General features: G+C 54.7%; 1 protein-coding gene across 1 annotated transcript in view; it reads right to left on the bottom strand.

Moving 5' to 3' along the window:
* Positions 1 to 6,768, bottom strand: part of TMPRSS6 (transmembrane serine protease 6) — a 35,889-nt gene extending 29,121 nt beyond the window's left edge. Inside the window, exons 1-2 of the mRNA XM_036891213.2 lie at positions 6,551 to 6,768; positions 1,041 to 1,237 (exon numbers count right to left, since the gene is read on the bottom strand). Coding sequence (XP_036747108.2) covers positions 1,041 to 1,236 — 196 coding nt within the window. The 5' untranslated portion in view covers position 1,237; positions 6,551 to 6,768. The remainder of the gene's footprint in view (positions 1 to 1,040; positions 1,238 to 6,550) is intronic.
* Between the last annotated feature and the right edge of the window lie 12,731 nt (positions 6,769 to 19,499).

The raw sequence follows: 19,499 nt of genomic DNA, 5'->3' as shown, positions 1-19,499 counted from the left end.
GTCCCTGCTGCAGCTCCTCAACCCCTCAGCATCCTCATTCCCCGCACATGCACTCGGCAGGGAGGGTAGGGGCACTTTCCACAGCCTGGCACGCAGCCTGCTCAGCGCTGCACAAATGAATGTGTGAGAGGTTCTTCTACAGTGTATGGGGAGCATTTTCACAGGCACCTTCTAATTTGGTTTATCTATCATTTCCCATTGCCTAGAACTGAAGAAATGAGGTACAGTCTCCACTGGCTTTAGAGAAAGACATGGTAGGTGCTCGAGTGTTTACGGAATGAGTGAACACATGCACGCATGAATGAATAAATGGAAGGATGGATGAATGGGCCAAGAACATGGGCTGTTGCGGGCTATGATACCAGAGAAGGGGGCCAAAATTCAGGACATTCAAGGGCTCTGAGCCACCCTCTCTGGATGCTCTACGCCCCCACATCATGGTGTGTTGAATTCCACCTGTGCCTGAACTGGGATATGAAAACCACCTGTGTACATGGAAATGTCCCTGGATGCCTGAGTCCTTTGTACCCTCCCTTTATCCCCACTCTTGCTGGGTTCTGGAGACCCAGAGGTGACAGAGCTGTGGTCCTCACCCTCAAGGAGCTCCCAGGTTGGGTGGAAGGGAGCAGAGGCACTAATTGGTGCCAGCCACCACCGGCGTCACTAGGCCTCTTCCTGCAGAGCCAGCTGGCTCCTAGCCTCATGGGCAGCCCAGGAGGGCAGCAGGCAAGAGGAGGCAATGTTTACACTCCTTAGGCTTGCTGGTTCGCGAGAACTAGGAGCTGGGAGTCTTTCCCCTGCTGGTGGGAGATGGGAGCCCTTGGTTTGAGCAAGGAACTTGCACTTGGCCTGAGCCCCACGACCTAGCACTCCCTTTTCAAGGGCAGGCGAGGAGAATCAGAGAGAGGACGTGCCTTGCCCAAGTACACACAGTGAGGTGCTAGGCACTGCTGAGCCAGAATCCTGGCCTGTCCTGCCATGCCCCGTGCAGCCATCCCAAGTCCTCCCCAGGTGCCTCTCCCAGGCACACACGTGATTACCTAGGAAATACCAGAGCAGGACCCCCGCTGAAGCCAGCAGGACCAGGGCCAGCCACAGGGGCGCCAGGCGGAGGTAGTCCCGGCCTTTTCTCTTGGAGTCCTTGGGGGCCTTGAACATGCCCTCTGGCTCTGCTTCCTCACCATCACCTCCATCACCCTGCCCGCCGGCCGCCTGGGGGGCCTCAGCCACGGGCATCCTGGAGGAGAAAGAGACCAGGGATGGAAACAGCCTGGCACTTGCAAAGGAGCCTTTGCTGAATGCCAATGGTGCGCAGAAGTAAGAGAGCACCCCTGCCTTGTGGAGTGGGAGGGTAATAGCAGTGGGTAGCCGTGAGTGAAGTGGGCGCTGGGCCAGCTCACGGAGCAGGAAAGCAAGTCTCAGAGCAGCTCACACCAAAGTGCAAGCGGCAGAGCCGGACTCAGTGTGGCTTTAGGACCCCACCTTTGCACCCACACCAGCTTCTCTGGTCAGAGGACAGATGGAGGTTTCAGTGCCTGAGCCCTGCCCCTGCCCCTGCCCCCGGCCTCATACCCACAGATGGAACTGGAATACCTGGGGTGCAAATTTCTGTAAACCAGTTCCTCTTACCTGTGGCTTTCCTTCCATTTGGGGGGTGCCTTTGCTTCCTCCTGCTTCTCCACAACACTGATGTAGTCAGTTCGCTCAGCCCCTTCCCCAGAGCCCCTGAGCCAGCTCTGATCTGAGCCCGCCGGGACCTGCCCTTCAAGGAGCACATCCTCTTGTCTCCCCACCCTCCCAAAATTCTCTTAGGGGCAGAGAAAGCAGACCCAAACTAATATTCATTTAGTGTCTACGCAAGACACTTCACAGGCATCACTTCATTCCACCCTCTGGTCACCCAGGGACACAGGGACCGTTATCCCCACGCATTCTTCCTCAGGCCCGCTCTGTGCGGACGCTTTACGTGTATTCTCTTGTTTAGTTCCCCAAACGCCTTTCAGAGTTCCGCGCCCACTGGACAAATGAGGAATCTGAGACCCAGAGTGCTTTAGCAACACCTCAGTCCCGGGTTTTCCTAGCCTCACTTTCCCCACATGATCTGAATATCTGGCACTTGCTACCAGCCCCATGTTTCAGATGAAAAATCTAAAGCTCCGAGAGACTAAGCCCCTTGCCGGAGGGCACACGGCAGCTAAATGGGGTCCGACTCCCTGTTCCTTCCACTACGGCTGCTTCTTGCAAGTGAGCTGTTAATCAGCAAGTCGTGATTTAATAACTGGATGTCACCCCCTTCAGGGCCCCAACTCCGGAGGGCTGTTGGCTTCTCCGGCAGGTTTTCCCTTAGGCAGGGACAGCCCTTCACCGCCTCCTCCACGGCAGAGCAAGGATGCCAGACCCCTGAGCAATCAGTCTCCTCTGACCACATCCATAAATGCCACTGAGGTTTAAAGTACATCCCCAGATGTGCATGTGGGAGGGGGTTCCTTTGGGCTGTGTCTCGGCTTTGCACACAGTGGGGGGGTTTCTGAAAATGGCGCTCCTCAGGGGTACTCGAAGCCCTCCTAGCTGGATTCAAGGGGCCCCAGGCTGTCCTTCCTGCTTCCCTGCCCTCTGCCCCTCCCCTTGGCATGGTTCTCCGGCACAGGTCCCTGGCACCCAGTCACAGTGACAGCCTTGAGTGACGCCCACCCAGTGCAGGGAGGGGAGGGACTGCTGGGGATTGTCTTGGGAGCACAGAACTCCCCTCCGCCGCTAAGCCAGGGACACCGTGCCTGTGGGGCAGGTCCCGCTGGCTGCTCTGGGGCCAGGGCCAAGGGTGAGTGTCCTGCGATGGCTGGGACAGTCCTGCTTGCTGCCCGGAGGGTCCCCAGCACCCCTGGTGAGGAGCAGTCTCCCGCAAGCCCAGGGGGTGACTGGGTCTGGAAGAGCCCAGGTGACAGGCGGGCTCCTCACCCTCAGCCTCTGGTCTGCTCCCTCTGCCAGAGGCAGCCACACCCCTGCTTCCCTCTTGAGTCTGGGTCACCAAGGAGCTATTTTAGGATGACTCACAGAGCCATGGGGACTTGGGGTCACAGAGGTGACAATAGTTGACATTTCAACTGTTTCCAGTGCTTTATGCACACTGCCTCATGCAAGCCCTACACAGAGCCTGTGAGTTCTCTTAGATTTCCATTTTCCAGATGAGAAAGTTGAGGCACGGGAAGGCTAAGCAGCTTGGCCAAGGTTACACAGCTGATACGCCCTGGAGTTGGGGTGCAAACGCTAGCAGTTTGTGGGCAGAGTAGTGCCCTGACCCCTGTGCTCGGCTGTCTCACACATCGTCAGGGTCCTGAGGGGGAAATGAGGCTCAGAGGAGGTGGTAGGTCGCTCAGAGGAGGTGCCTCAGGGAGCGGTCAGAGTGGGATGCTCAGCGGGCCTCCCCCTTCCTCCCTCCATCCCCCAGGCCTGGCGACTCCCTGGATTTTGCCTTCTTCCTAAACGCCCCTTGCATCCATCTAGGAGGACTTTGTGCATCACAGAGGAATCCGTTTTCAGGAAACCCACTGTGTAAAAACCCAAGAGCAGACACAGCACAACAGGGGGTGGGGTGGGCTGTGGAATTCACCTGGGCTCCCCACTGCCTCCGCCTGGACTCCTAACAGGCTCCCTGCCTCCCATCTCCCCGCACACATCTTCCACGTAGTCACCACAAGCTCTCCCTGCCCACCTCCCACCATCCACCTGCTCAGAATCCTGACATGGCTCCCAGCCACCTCCAGATCCCTCGCCTCTAAAGGCCAGGCTGCTGCCCATTCGTCCTGAAGCCCTAACTTTCATCATGCACATCACCCTACAGGCTCACAGAACCTTGTGCAGCCACGCCTTCTCCCTGATGAACTGCAGGGACCCTGAAAGGCTGGCCACAAGGCCACCTGACTGACGACGGGCCCCTTGGCCCCGGATAATGAGCCACCTCCTCCCCTGGGCAGCCCTTGGTCAGACCAATGATATGCCTGACCTGTGGCTTCACTTCTGCCCCCCAACAAGAAAGATGAGCCTGCATCTTATTTGCCCTGGTTCCTCATGGAACCCAGCACAGGGCCTGCCACACGAATGAATGATGGATGAAGGAATGAATAGAGCCCGCAGACCTCCAGGCTCTTCCCCACCCCTTGCTGCCCCCAGGAAACAGGACTTGGGGGGCTGGGAGCGTGAATAATGGTGTTGGCCCATGGAGTCCCAGCTTCGGTTCCCGAGCCCCTGGTTTTGCCGTGCACCGGCAGGGTGCCAGGCTCGGGGCTGGTCCCGGGGCAAATCTGAGACCTCATTCCCATCCTCTTGAAGCTGACGGCCCAGCAGGAGATGGACAACTTGGCAGATGGCATTTGTGATGAGGACCCCACCGTGCCGGTGTTTTCTGTTTTATAGTGGCTCCCCCACTGTTTCAAGGGGCCAGTCCACTAAAGTCTGTGGTTCTTACCCTCCAACTGCCCCCAGAACCCAACCCCTTCTTGGCACCTCTTGGGCTCCCACCATCATCCGGGTCAACATCATCCATCACCTTGACTTCCGCCAGAGTCAGTCACCCGGCACCCTGGCTAACGAATCCCCGCAGCTGCCAGGGCGGATGTCTCACTGTGTGCTCTGCTCACCAGCCTCGTGTGGCTCCCATCCACCTGGGAGAGAGCCCAGAGCCCTCACAGCCCACGGGGCCTGCGTGGATCTCTGTCCTCTCCCTCCCTCTGCTGCAGCCACACCAGCTCCTTGCCAGCCTTTAACATAGCAAGTTGCTCAGGGCCTTATCCTTTCGTTTGTGGGTCCCCTCCTTCAGGTCCAATGTCACCTCTTCAGTGAGGACTTCCCTGACCAGGCCCTCTCCCTGCTGCGTTTTTCTTCACATTCTTCTCCGGACCTGAATTGCATGATATGCTTATGTGTCCTTTGGTCATCTCCTCCTTGGCTGGAAGCTGTAGGAGGGTGGGGGCTTGTTCTGTTTGGGGCTGTGCACCTGCTCCAGGGACAGAGCTTGGCACTCAATGATTGCTGTTGGGTGAGGCAACGGTGAGACCCCGGTTCCTCCTGCAGAGGTAGAAGGGCTGTGTGCCCATGTGACCCCCTGGTCAGCTTTTCCTGCCTCCTTCTTCCCATGCCCTCTTTTCTCTCATTGCACCTGGTGACATCACACTTCTCCATTATTCATTCTAATAATGAAGGTGGTAGAAAACGTCTACTGATCAAGGACTCTTAGCCAGCTCTGGGTGAAGAGCATCGTGGAGATTGTTTCTTGGACCCTGAAAGTTCTTGCCCACCACCTGGCTTTCCCACACAGTCTTCTTTCTGCCCAGCTGCTCACCTCCTGATATTGCTCCCCTCCTCCTGGCAGCTCTCCCAGAATGCTCCAGGAGGGATGGCTGCCCCTCCAAAGTGTCCTGGACTTCAGTTCACCTTGGGGGCATTCTCTCCTCCCTGCTGGTGAGCCCCTGGAAGGAGGGACTGGGTGGGCCCCAAGTGCCCAGGAGCCTGAGGCTTCTCTCCCTGCCATCTGACCACCGGAGGGTCCCCGCTCTGCCTCCTGGGGCCAAGCTCTCTGGGGTAGGGCCACACCTCCTCCTGTGCACCAGCCCTGAGCCAAGCAAGGCTGCAGACCGCGTGCCGCTTCAGCCTCCAGCTGCCGAGGATGTTTGCTCTGCCATCTCTATTTAATAGTTGGTGAAACTGAGGTGCAGAGAGATATATAATGACTTACCCCAGATCATTCAACCAGGCAAGGCAGAGCAGAGCAGGGCAAAGCTGGGATTCTGATCTAGGAGTACAGGTGAGGCCTTTAGGGCCTCGAGTAACTGCCTGCTGCAAACTACTTTTCCGAGTGTGAAGGGAGTGCATTGAAAGTCCCTTCCACACACACAACCACATTCATAAACACACACAGATGGATACAGATGGAGACACTGAGGGCCACACACCCCTATCTGTGAACAGAAACTCATAGATGCATGTTCACACTTCATACACACATACACACATACACACACACACACACACACACACACACACACACACACACACACACACACACACACACACACACACACACACACACACACATAGCCAGCCACATTCAACTCAGAGGTTGGGCGCCAGGGATCTGCCCTTCAGTGCAGTAAGGGGTTCTGAGCCGGGAGGGCACATGGTTATGAAGGGGGCAATGTGTACAGTCCTACAGAGTGACGGTGGGGAGTCCAACCTGGCAGATCAGGCCTCTCCCTGCTCTGCCCCTGCCCTGGAGTCTGCCAGCCAGAGCTGAGCCCCAGGCCTCCCAGCACCGGGAACCTGGCCGTCCTCTGGCCTGGTGCCTGTCCATTCGCTTGTCCTGCTCCAACCCCAGCTCTCTGGACCCCTTGCCTTCTGCCCTGCCTGGTCACTCCCTGGCCAGCGGGGCCCTACAGACCTGGTCTCAGGGCAGGGCAGACAGCTCAAGCCACAGGGAGCCAGGCCCAGCTCTCAGAGTGGACACTGTCCCTGGGTCATTCATAGATCTTGGTGCCCTGTCCTGAAGGCCCCCGCTTACCTTTGGGAGTGGCAGGTGGGTGCCGGGCCTGCACACAGGCCCCGGAGCCTCTGTTTGTCCAGGCCAAGGTCTCCCCACCCCCAGCCAGCCAGCCTGGGCTGGATCAATGGCCCAGAGCCATGGCCAGGGTATCCGGCCCTTGTCCCCTGTGGCCTGTGGCCCCAGGCTCCATGGGCCTCCTGCTGGGTTTGGGACAGCGCTGTGACTGAGCCCAGGTAAACAGGCCAGAAGTGGAAGGCAGGCAGTGCCTGCCCCGCCTCGCCCCGCCCCGCCCCGCCCCTTGGGCACCCTGGAGGCTGGCGGGCAGGTGTAGGAGATCTGAGCTCTCCCCTGAGGCCTGTTGCCTGGTGACATCCCTGCCTGGTTACAACCCCTGGTCCCCCAGAGCATGAGGTGGGGGTGGCCGAGGATGGGGGGCTATTCAGGGGCCCGTGCAGGGCAGGCAGACAGGGCTCAAGCAGGTCTCCTTACCTGGACGGCTGAGAACAGAGGAGACTGGGCCCACGTGCTCCAGGGACAGGAGGAGGGGCAGGGTTGAAGCTATTGTTTTGTTGGAAATTATTTGAATTGCTACCTGATTCTATAGAGCTGTGCTGCCCATTTTGGTGGCCATGGACCAACCACCTGTGGCTCTGGAGCACCTGGGGTGCAGCCAGTCTGAACTGAAACGTGCTGCACAGGTAAGATACATCCCAGTTTTCGGAACTACCTCAGTAAGAACCATTTACACTGATCATGTGTTGAAACAATAACATGCTAGCTAGTTTGGGTTTCATAAAATACATTATTAAATTCATTCTTGAACACATATAAAATATATTATGAAAATTCAGTTTGCCTGATTCTCTTTACATTTTTAATGTGGCCACTAGAACACTGAAGTCAATCAAAGGAGCGGTTCCCATTGCAGAGTAGCTGGCGGACAGAGAGGGAGGGTCTGGGCCGGGCGTGCTCCAAAGCCTGTGCTGTGAACAGGGTTTTCTGGGTGTGACAGGCTGGTCAATGTCTGTCCCAGTGAGGAGGCTGCACACCTGAGGCCCTGTGTGCTGTGGCATGGGGGTCCGGGTACGTGTGTGTGTGTGCATGTGTGTGTGGTATGCATGTGGAGCAGGAGGTGTGCTGGTGTGGCCAGTGTGTCAGGGCTGGGCTGCCATGTGCACCAGGAGCAGGGCAAGGTAAGGAGGGCTGCCCATGTGGTACCTACGTGTGGCATCTCCCGTATGTCACACACACAACGCACACGCACATGCATGCTCCTCTGTGTGCTCTGTAAGGGGCCTGCCACAGGCATGTGTGTCCCCATTGTGTGAAAGTGTAGGGGTGGGGTCCACGTGTGTCCTGAGGTGTGCCCGTTGGGAGTGAGTGCCTGTGTACAGGGCATTTGGGCACAGGCTGTGCACAGCACGCCATCTCCAGGCAGGGAAGGGGTTGGGTCAGGAAGCCACACCATGGGGCTGGGTAGGGATGCTGGGTGGGGGGCACCTTGCTTCACTTATTCCTCAGGCCTGCTCAGTGCCCTGCCACCGTGCCCAGGGTCCAACCCAGACCCTGGGACTAAGAATCCCAGTCTTGTCCCACCATCACTCCCAGTCCCAGACGAATTTCCCTCCTCCTTCCAACCTGCCTTTCTCTCAGGCCCTGGGCCCCACCCTGCTGCAGACTTGCCACAGGAGAGCTGTTCAGGTTTGTAGCAGGGACAGTGTTTGGGCAGGGGGCAAAGACACCCTGAGTCCACCTTTGTACCCTACCCTGTCCTTCGGAAAGCAAAGGGCCTGGGTCCCCAGGCCAGGCAGGCTGGTGGCTGGGCAGTCTGAAAAGCAGAAGATATTGCACAATCCACGCCCTCTGTACATGTTGGCCACCCAGCCATTGATCAGACAGCCTGTGGGGAGGGCTGACATGGGGGCGGGAGGCGGGGGCTGAGGAAGGCAGAGGGAGGCATTGGAAAGCAAGAATGCTAATTCCTGAGAGCCCTGGCAGGGAGGGAGAGGCAGCCCGCTGCTGAGACTGGGCCTCCTTCTGTCAGCAGGGCAACCGAGTGTCCTGGTTACCTGGTCCCCACGGCAGAGGGACACATTCATACAGATACAGGGGGTGAGGGCCTCTCTACTCCCTGGGAATCTGCATTGCATACACTGGGCCTCTTTGATCTCCAGGGACAGAGAAGGCAAGACACATCCCCTCCCCAAGCTGCCATCTCGTTACCTGTGGAATGGAGATGATAAAGCGGGGTTGTTGCAGGTGGAAATTGCAGGTGCCAAGCCCAGTACAGGGAGGCCCTTAAAAAATGTCAGCTGTCTTTCTTTTAATCCAAGGTGTGGGTGATTGGCAGAGGGAGCAAGCAGCGGGGTGCTCTCCTCCCAGCACCCCCTTGCAGCCTTATGATAATGGCATTCAGGTCCTGGCTGGCTCTGGGGAGGGCACCATGCCCCACACAACATGTAATGTTCCACTCACTTCTCACGAGGGCACTTTTATGGATGCCTGTTTTAGTCCTGATTTGCCGAGACCAAGGATCTGGTGAAATCTTAACTCACAACTCCAGGTTTATTAATTACATAAGCATGTATTGAGTGCCTACAACATGCCAGGCATGTGCTGGCACAGTGAACAGGGACTTGAAGGAAAGATGTCTGACCTCTGTCCAACAGAGCTGGTACAAAAGTCCTCAGTTTGGAAAGAAAACAGTTGGATATTCAACATCCCACTTTGTAAGACATTCTAAAGATGAGCTAACAGTCAGGGAGGGGAGGCCACCAGGCCAGCCAGTCACAACCCTGATCTCTGGGTGCCTCCCAGCAAGACAGGTGCCACCTGCCTTCCTGGCCACACAGAGAAGGTGCTTGTGATGTGTTGAATTGTGCCCCCCAACCCTGCCCTGATTCTTATGTGGAAGTCCTAACCCCAAATACCCAAGATGTGACTGTATTTGGAAATAGGGTTGCTGCAGACATAATTAGTTTAAATGAGGTCACATTGAAGTAGGATAGGCCCTTAATCCAATATGACTGACATTCTTACAAAAGGGGGAGATCTGGAGACACACGCACACGCTGGGAGAATGCCATGGAAGATGAAGGAAGATGAGAGCAGGGCAATGTTTCCAGGCCAAGGGAAGCCCCAGCTTGCCATCAGACCAGCAGGAACAGCAAAGAGGCATGGAACAGCTTCTTCCTCAGTCTCAGAAAGAACCCACCACGCCACCATCTCGATCTTGGACTTCTCGCCTCCACAACCAGGAGACAATAAATTCTGTTCCTAAAGACACCCAGTCTGTGGTGCTTCACGACGCAGCCCCAGCAAACTAACATGACAGACGCTCACAACCATCCACCCTAGAGGCCGAAGAGCCAAGGCATCTGCATTTTAACTGGGACCTTTGGTCTGTGCCATGTCTTGGGCCAAGGAGTGGAAGAATGGTGGCACAGAGGAGGTGGCCGGGGAAGCTGGCCTTGGTGGAGCTCAGGAAAGCCGGAAGCAGGAATGCCAACCGCCCAGACTTCAGGTACGACCCCCCATCACAACGCCTCTCTGAAACTATCCACTCATTAGTGGCTTACTTGTCTTTCTCTGCTCTCCCCACCCGTAGACTATGAGCCCCAGGAAGACAAAGCGTTGGTCTCTCTCGTCTCCTGCTGTATCTCAGCCTAGACTAGTGCCTGGCACATGGGACAAACAAACATTTGTTGAGTGAACAAATAACAGTTACCATTAACTCCTTCAGTGAAAATACAGGAAGCCTTTTTGAGGTCTGGGCCCTGAGCTGGGCCCTTCACGGTGATGCCTCAAGTCCAGGCTTGGGAGTGGGAACATGGGTCTCCACTCAGTGGAAGAAGAGACTGAGGTTCTGAGAGGAGAGGTTGACCTGCCCCCGGCCCCACGGATCAGTGCAGGTGGGACTGTGGCCTGGTCTCTTTAATGGGAAGCATGCCAGTTTCCTAGGCTGCCATACAAACGACCATAAACTGGGTGGCTTAAAAACAACAGGGGGTCATTCTCCCGTGGTTCTGGAGGCCAGAATCAGATGTCAGCAGGTGCTGCTGGCCTCTGAAGCCTCTAGGAAAGAATGCTTCCTTGGTTGTTGCCATCAGTCCTTGGCATTCTTTGGCTGGTGGAAGCATCGCTCCCATCTGCCTCCGTCATCACGTGGCCTTCTCCCTGCGTGTCTGTGCCATTTCCCTCTTCTTATAAGGACACAGTCATATGGGATTTAGGCCCCACTCTAACCCTGTACGACCTCATCATCACTTGCCTATATCTTCAAAGACCCTGTGTCCAAAATAAGGTCACATTCACAGGTTCCAGGTGGACATGAACTAGGGGGGGGACACTATTCAATCCATTATGGGTTGTGACAGTACAGTTCTGGGAGGCTCAGGCTGGGAGGCAGTGGGAGCCATGCCTCCTGGCCGGCCTGTTCCTTGGGTCAGCCACGTCTCACAGTCACGGACAACAGGGTCGGGGGTAGAGCTGGGAGTCCAGCCCACCCTGGAGAAGGTTCTCTGCTGGCTGAGCCTGTCTCTGGAACCCTCTGAGGAAGTGCAGGGCTCACAGGCCCGGGGGCTGTGGTGAGAGGTGAGGCGGTGGCCCCATGTGCCCCAGCCAGACGCCGTCTGGACAGGCACCTGGGTGAACAGAGCTCCTGTGGGCTCCGAGAGCCTCCAGTCTCTGCCGGCCTCCTCCCTGTGGGCATCTTTCTCAGTGTCTCTCCTCTTGGTCTGAGGACACCAGGCATATTGGATTAGAGCCCATCCTAATGACCTCATCTCATTTTCAGCTACAAAGACCCTTATTTTCAAGTAAGGTCAACTTCATAGGTCCTGAGGATTAGGACTTCAACATATCTCGTGGAGGACACAATTGAGCCCATGCCAGGAGGGGCGAGGTAGATGGGAGCCAGCTGGTCACTGACAACACCGTGGACTGCTGTTCCAAGGGTCCCTGCCACCCTGTGTCCCGAAGCCACATGTGAGGAGTGTTCTGTCTCTATGCCTGAGCTGCCCCCACCCAGGCTGTCCTTCCCCAAACACGCGCAGGTGTAACCTGCCCCTCTCCTTCCTGCAGCCCCTGGAGTCTCCATGCGGGCGGCCCTGTGGCTGGGAGGAAAGGGAACCCCTTAAACTTTACAACCTTTCCCATTGACTTGACCAAGTCTTCAGAGACGGCCCAGGCAGGGTCCTGGAGGCCACCTCTGTCACCTCTGTCCCTCGCGCAGTACACTACTACAACTCGCTCATTTATGAAACAAGCGGAGCATCAGCACCGTGCCAGCCTGCGCTAGGCCCCAAGGCCACAGAAGCAAGCAGGACTCAGTCCCTGTCCTTGAAGGAGGCAGCCCAGCTTGGGTGAGAGGGACAGTGGGATGGTAGATGACCTGTCCCCTGAGCAGCAGACAGAGGACAGGGCCCTCAGGGGTGCTCAGGGATGCTCCTCAGCACTTCGAGGAGTGAGAATCTGTTGGGATGGCCTGTCATCCATTCAAGTGTGAGACCTCCTGTCACCACCTCAGTGACCCATCTTTCCTCCCTGCAGAGGGATTGGAGTCCCGGATGGCCTCTGGGACCCTCCAGAGGCCCCAAGACTCTGGGACTTTATAATATGGCTCACCAGAGACAGGACAGGCCTGTCTACTAATAAAGAAAATGGCCCTTTTACCCCATTTTACAGGTGAGGAAGTGGAGGCTCAGAAAGCAGGTGTCATTTGCTCTCAGCCACACAGCATTCACACTCAGGACCCCCTGACTTCAGAGGCCCCTCCTTCACCTGTGCTCCTCATCGGCGCCCCTCCCTCCTTGCCATCCACCACTCCTGGACCCCTCTCCCCTCTGTCCCAGGAAGCCCAGGGTCCTGGCCTCTGGCCTCTGTCTGCAGTGCCAGTGGAGGAGGCCTCACTGGGGCCCTGGCCTGCCCCCTCACCGCTTTCTCAGCCAGACAGCCAGGAGCATGGCTTCTGCTCAGGGCTTTGGTGTTCGAGGAGGGCTGTCGCAGACCGCATGGGGAACACAGAATGGAATCCCTTCATGCATTGGCCTGGCCTCCCCAGCTGTGGGGTCCCAGCAGGGGGCTCCTGGTGGGGGGCTGGGGACGCCTACCCAAGGTCACATGCAAGGTAGCCACAGGGTTGGGACTGAACCCAAGTTACATGTGCTCTTCTTCCCAGTACTGTGTCTAAAACCAAATCGTTAAAAATAAAATAAAAGGGCAGTATCACTACTATCCATGCAATTCTTTAGGCAGAGTAATAAATATTTCCAAGGCACACGGAATTCCAATTTTCAACATATATATATATATATACACATTTGCCTCCCCTACAGGCAGCTCCAACCAAGGGTGCGGCTCTTCCCTCCAGAGCCCCGTCAGAGGCCAGAGGCACGGGAGGTTCTCCAAGGAGCCCCTTCTGCTGCCCTTCAGAGGAAGCAGCCAGCCTGGCTCAGGCCTCCCTGAGTGCCTCTCTTCTCCTTGATAACTGTGTCCTCAGGGCAGCGTTCATCCTGGTGGGGCTGCAAGAGATCCTACTGCCTGTGGGCTCTGTCCCTTCTGCCGCTCAAACTGCTTCTGATTTACATGCAAGCCCACATTCTTGGAACCTCCATGTAACTGGCCCACCCCCCACCTTTCTTCTTTCTTTCCCCCTTTCTGCCTTTCCCCAGGCTACACATTCACTCAATGCACTTCCTGTGGCAGGAGCTGGGATGCGGTGGTGGATGGGACATTCAGGATCAGGACCAGCAGAGGGTCACCCCTGGGGCTCAGAGAGCACAGGGGTGGGAGGTTGGGGCACCCAGCCCAGCCGAGGTCGGGAAGAAGTGACCTTCACAATAAACCCCATCAGGTGGTTTCCTTTCTTCTTCCCTCTCTAGTGTGCAGGCACTTTTTGCTTGGCCTGGTGGTGGTTTAAATTTTACAACATTAGTGGTGAATATTTAAAAATCAGGACACTTTACATCAAGAGCTGAATTTCCAGGTTCTCTTAAAAGTGGAGACTAGCTGGCCTACCTGCCAACATGGCAGCAATCAGCAGTGGCTGCCTTGGGGTGCAGTCTGAACCACTAAACCCATTATCTCGCACTGTATGGGTTAAAAACACAGGTACTGAAATCAGAAGGCTGGGTTCAAGCCCTGACGCTGACATGAATTAGTCACATGATCTTGAGCTACGACGTATTTGATCATATTGCGCCTCTGTCTCCTCATACAGAAAATGAGACAATAATTATAAGTGGTATGAAAATGAAAAGATCATCTGCATGAGGGCCTTAGTGCCTCCGCCTGCTTGGTCCTCAGCACACGTGCCGCCATCATGCTCAGCACTGTTGCGATCATCTGTACCCCTCACCGCATCCCACCTGCTTCCACCGTCAGCGTCTGCATCTGAATTTGGGATCCCAGCAGTAAAGGTTTTGTGGTTAGTTTCATATTTGCATAAATCACAAGCAACAGAATTCAGTCCCTGGCTGGTTGCTCTAACCTGTGCTGAGGCAGGTGTTCTATGTCTATTACTCCAAGTCACTGGACCTGTGGCTGAGGACACCCACCCAAACACGGGGACTGACCAACACCAAGCCCCATCCTGAGCGATCCCAACGCCTTCCAATCTAAAGGTCCATTCTGAACAGAGCAGTGCACAGAGCAGGAGTTCAATGAAGGGAGTAGGATGAATGAGGGTGGGTGCCTGCTGCAGGGTGTGCTACCAAGCATGCCACACAAGGCCTTTCCAGTCAGTAACCCCCGCCCCAGGTATTTAAAATTGAGATGCTAGTTGCAGAGGACAGCAATGGCAAATTTGTTGGGTCATTTGGCCAGAGTGAGTGGGGACCCTCTCCCTGTCCTCCCAGAGGCCACAGAACAGACTGGTTCAGCCAGAAGGGGGCTTCAAGGTTAAGACAGACTCCCCTCCCCAACACCCTTCACCCTAATTTACAGATAAAGAGACTAAGGCTCAAAGCTAACAAGTGGGACAGAACTGGAAGGGACTTAGTGCCCTTGGACCTGGATGAGGCTGGTAGCAGTTAACATGGCTGGATTTGAGAGGTAGGCAGGGGACCCCGTTGCTTTCATTTAGCTTCTGTCACCCCTCCTGGAATCTCTTCATAAGAGATTCATCTCTTTGGGCGTTTGGATATTCCTGAGGAGGGTCACACCTTAAACCATTATCTCCTGAGATCTACCCACATGCTTGGGGGAGAGAGACAGTGAGGGGCGAGAGGGTGGGAAGGGCAAGGGGGTGGAGAGGGGCAATGGGACCGCAGCCTGCTCCGGCATCCAGGCCAGCCCTGCCCCAGACAGTGTCACCAAGGCAGTGGGGGGCATGCAGCCAGCCAGCTGCCTCTGCACTGCGGCCCTGGACTTCCCCCTCACAGCCCTGTCCTGACCTGTCCTGTCTCCCCCACAGCCAGCTCGTCTCTTGCAAGCACTACAGGCACTCACTGCTTTAGTCCTCATCACGGTCCTGGCACTGCCCCCTTCCACAGATGAGAAAACGGAGGCAGAGAGAGATTTAAGAGTTTGCCCAGGGTCACAGCTAGTAGGCAGCAGAACCTGGCTTTAATCCAGCTCTCCAGGTCCAGAGTTAGTGCTTTAACCATTGCACCAGCGGCCCCAAGAGGGCCACAGGGGCCTCAGGGCAGGAGAAGGGTGTTCTGCCCACCTTTGCATCTGAATCCCTAGCACCTAGGGCCACACCCCACACCTAATAGCCCTCAGTAAATAAATGTGTGTTCAGTGAACAGATGAATGAATCTCTAAGGACAATTCCTTCCTCTTCAAAGAGCCATTCTCGCCCAACTATATCCAAAACTAGCTGAACTGCGCTGAGCCCTCTCTTGCTAAAGCCACGCATGACATTTCACTTTCCCTCCCTGAGTTAGGGGACTCCTTCAGAGCCTTCCCATGGGCATTTCCAATAAAGACTCAGGTTGGTTTTCTTCCACCATGGGAATGAGGGACTGTCGGTTCCTTGTTCGTGTCCTCCGTGGTCTCTCCTTCCCCGGCAGGGCTGGGGACTCTGCAGACAGGGCAGGAACCAGCCTCCTCTCTGTGGCCAGTGCCCGACACGAGGCCAGGTGCACAGAATGGGAGGCGATGCAGCGCCCGCCAGCGCCTCCCCGCCGCTGCGTCCTGGCTTCCTGGAATTGCCGGCTCCCCCACCCCCCGCAGCTCTCCCCACTCAGCACTTCCGGCCTTGCTTTCCCACAGCGCTGTGCTCCCCCGCTCCGCAGGCTGTGATGGGGGCCTCCGAGTGTGTCATACCTATTGTGGTGGAAAATGTCTCTGAGCCAGAGAGCCAAGGGGACGCCCCAGGGCCATCAGGCCCAAGGCACCGCGCTGAGCTCAGGTTCAGTCAACAACGCGACCTCTCCCCATCTCCAACAGCAGTGGACGGGAGAATGTAGGACTAAGAGCCCAGGGTTCTAGCCCTCGCCTCCCCCGTCCCCCCAAACTCTCTGTGTGGCTCATCACTGTCCTCTCAGGCCCTCCTGTCCTCATCTGTGATACAGAACTCAGAATCTCAGGCCTTTCTGTCTTTCTGGGTTGCTGAGACGTTGTATGAGATACTAGACATGCACACACTTTAAAAGCAGTAAAGAGCTTGTTAAAGACCACGGGGTTCAAATCCTTTCTCCACTGTGGTCTAGCTGTGTGCTCTTGGGCACGTCATTAACCATTCTGTGCCTTAGTCTTCTCATCTGTAAAAGGGAATAAGAATATATAGGCACCTTCAGAGCCTCCCCTCACAGCATTGCAAGGATCGAGTGAGTTGATAACACAGTGTGCTTAGAACAGAGCCTATCCATGTTAAGTGCTCAATAAAGGTTGCTCTTGAAGACACACGGAAGGGCTGAGAATGTTCCCATGGGGCCTTCACAGGTCCTTATCCCCACAGCTGTCTGTCTCTGACTGCCTGTTGATAAAATCCAAATTGCCAGGCAGTAGCTGCTAATCTGCAAGAACAGTTCTTCTCTCTTCCAAGAACCAACCTTGACAAACTGTTTCCACAACAAGCTGAACTATGGCTCATTCCCTCTGACTAAAGCCCTGTTCAACATTCCACCTTTCTTCCCCAGGTTAGAAGACCCCTTCAGAGTCTTCCCAGGCCTGGTGTTTCCAAATAAAGGCTTGGGCAAAAGGGGCTTTGCTTGATTTTCTTCCACAGCAGTTGTTGTGACCCCTCACCCCCAGAATTTGGCTCAGGTTCTGGCCCATAACACAACAGGTGGTTATAAGAGAGGTAAGGTAGGAAGGAAACAATAGGATGAAGTAACCAACCCTACTTAGGATGAGTGAGGAGGCCTCCCAAAAGTGGGCATGTTCAAGGGTCCTGAGGGTTGTATAGGAGTTTGAGAGTGGATTGTTTGGGTGGCAGGATTACTGCAAACCCAGGGACGGGCAGAGTACATAGTAAATGAGTCAGTTGCAGTCCCTGCCCTCATGCCCACCCCCAGCCTCCCACTTTTGACATGAAACATGTAGTCTTGGCCACAAGCCACATTCCATGTGGCACCAGAAATCACAGAATATCAGAACTAGGCGAACACTCAGAAATCCCCCATCTGACCACCACATTCATGCCTTGGGGGTAACCAAGGCATGAGAGCCGATGGGACCTGCCTGAGGTTCCGCAGGTCATTGACTGTCACATTAAGGATTCAGCCATTATCCTGTAAACAACAGGGAGTCCCTGGGGGTTTAAATGGGGACGTGGCATGGCCACCTTGAACAAGACCACCCTGGCAGAACTCAGAGGTGGAAGGCCAGGTGGTGGGGGCAGGTGGGCCAAGGAGGAGGCTGAGCAGGGGTCTGAGCAAGAGGCAGGGCTGCCCATCACAAGGATGGGGATGGTTTTAATCACATGGAATGTGGGTGGTTGTTTTTGTTTTTTTAATTGGTTGCTAGGAAGCTTAGAATGGAATTTTGTTTACTTTTTTCCATTAATATCAACTGTCTCCTATGCAGCCTTGTGCACGCAAAGGGCCAAAAGCTCTGGAGCCAAACCTGAGCTTGACTTCTGGCTCTACCAACCACCAGCCGCATTTCTTACCCTCTCTGAGCCTTAGTTTCCTAATATGAAAAATGGGGACACAACACTTGCCTCACAGGAGGAAAGAGAGGATGCTTGTCTGTGTCTGAAACATAAATGTTCATTTTTGTATCCCCTTTTCATGTGTTTCTTGATCTTTTTTGAAGTTAGCCAGGATATCAATAATTAGGACAGTGGTAGTTTCCTCATCCTACTCAGGGATGGTTTCCATCACAATTTGCTTGGTAACTGAGTCCTGGGAGCTGCTTGGAGTTGGGGAGCTGGGAGGTGGGGAGAGAGCAGATAGGCTGAATGATTGGGGAGGTGAAGGAACAAAAACAGCCAAAGAAACTGGAGACTGCAGAGGCCGGAATGCCCGCCTGCCTCTCCCCCTTTTCTCTTATACCCCAACCTGCCCCACTCCCTCTGCTTCCCGCTCTGCACCTGACAGTTCCCCCAGGCCCTAGGCTGCCTGGTCCCCAGCTGGTGCCACTTCTCTCCCCCTGCAATCGGACACAGGCAGGCTTGTCCCTCCTTCACTCCTCCCACCCTTGCCAGCTGCTCCTTCCTCACCCCATCGCCCAAGGCCCATATTTAATCCACACTGGACATGTCACACTGTGGCTGCTGGCCCATCAGTCCCTCTCCACCTGGTATAAGGGAGCCACTTACTCCTCTCACTACCAGCTCAAGTCTCTCGCCAGACACGGTGGGGGTGGGACAGCTGGGTTCCCTGGGCACGTCTGCTCCCAGGCCCCTCTCAGCCTTCCAGGCTCAGGTTTCCCTGCCTGGGAAATCGGAGTTTGGAAAAACACGACCTTGTGTTGTGAAAGGAACCCGAAAGATTATATGGACCATAGATGTCATCAGGTGTCAGCTATGATTAGTCAGGACCTGCCTACAGAATCTAAAGCTGTACCCCAGCTCTGTAGGAAGGGGAGCTGTGATCAATTAGTAATGTCTGCTATTCATGGGTGCAACTGATTAGCAAAGTCTGCCATGAGTGCAACTTTATGAATGCCAGATATTGCCATCCATGATCTTGTCCAACTTTTCAGAGCCAAGGGCACTATTATATATTAATATGTATCATATATTAATATATAACATATGTGCTATATTTATTGTGTCAGGTGCCCAGAAGGCTACTGAGCAGCCTATGGGTGGGCTTGGGTCAGGTGCCCAGAAGTTTGTGACAGCCACCCCCGGTGTGATCAGGTTTCATTATAGTTATATTTGTATTATGTTGAATACATTTTTAAGTATATTTTATTTATACTTCATTTTTATTTTCCCATGAGACCATTTCAGATGGTGCCTGGACACAGAATAAGAAAATCTGACCCCTATTAGTGAAAAAGTTATTCCCTTTAAACTCCGTTTGCTCTCTCTCAAGGAAGATGTCTCTGTTTGGTGTGGCACTGTCTTCAACAGTTTCCCGACACTAGTTAATTTCACCTTTAAATGTAAAACAGATTTCCAGCAGGTGATGAACTGAAACATTTTGTTTTATTGTATTTACTTTTTACAATTACCTTTTCTTCATAGTGAACATCAGTTTTTCCATTTCCAGAAGCAATATAAAGGTTTTTCTTTAAATAAAGGTATTTTGATGTGAGTTGATTTAAAGAAACATATTTATACAATAACAAAGATGGTACACACGAATCATTAAAAATGTATATAACACAAATGGCCAGGTCTTGAGAAATGTAACCCTCCCAAGAACTCTTCAAAAGTGGAGAGATGCAGAGGTTTCCTAGTTTGCACCAGGACACACAGCAAATATCTGGGCTCGGAGCTTGGATCTGACACCCCGGCCAGGATGGAGGAGTCTTGTGGCCCATAACATACGGCATTGTATGGTGAGAAGTGGGACCACGGGGTAATTAAGCTCCTCCATGGTCAGGATCCAAGACGCAGACAAAC

The sequence above is a fragment of the Manis pentadactyla genome, chromosome 10, assembly GCF_030020395.1.
Source record: "Manis pentadactyla isolate mManPen7 chromosome 10, mManPen7.hap1, whole genome shotgun sequence".
In the NCBI taxonomy this organism is placed as follows: domain Eukaryota; kingdom Metazoa; phylum Chordata; class Mammalia; order Pholidota; family Manidae; genus Manis; species Manis pentadactyla.
The sequence above is the reverse complement of the archived record's forward strand: the minus strand, read 5'-3'. Positions and strand labels throughout refer to the sequence as shown.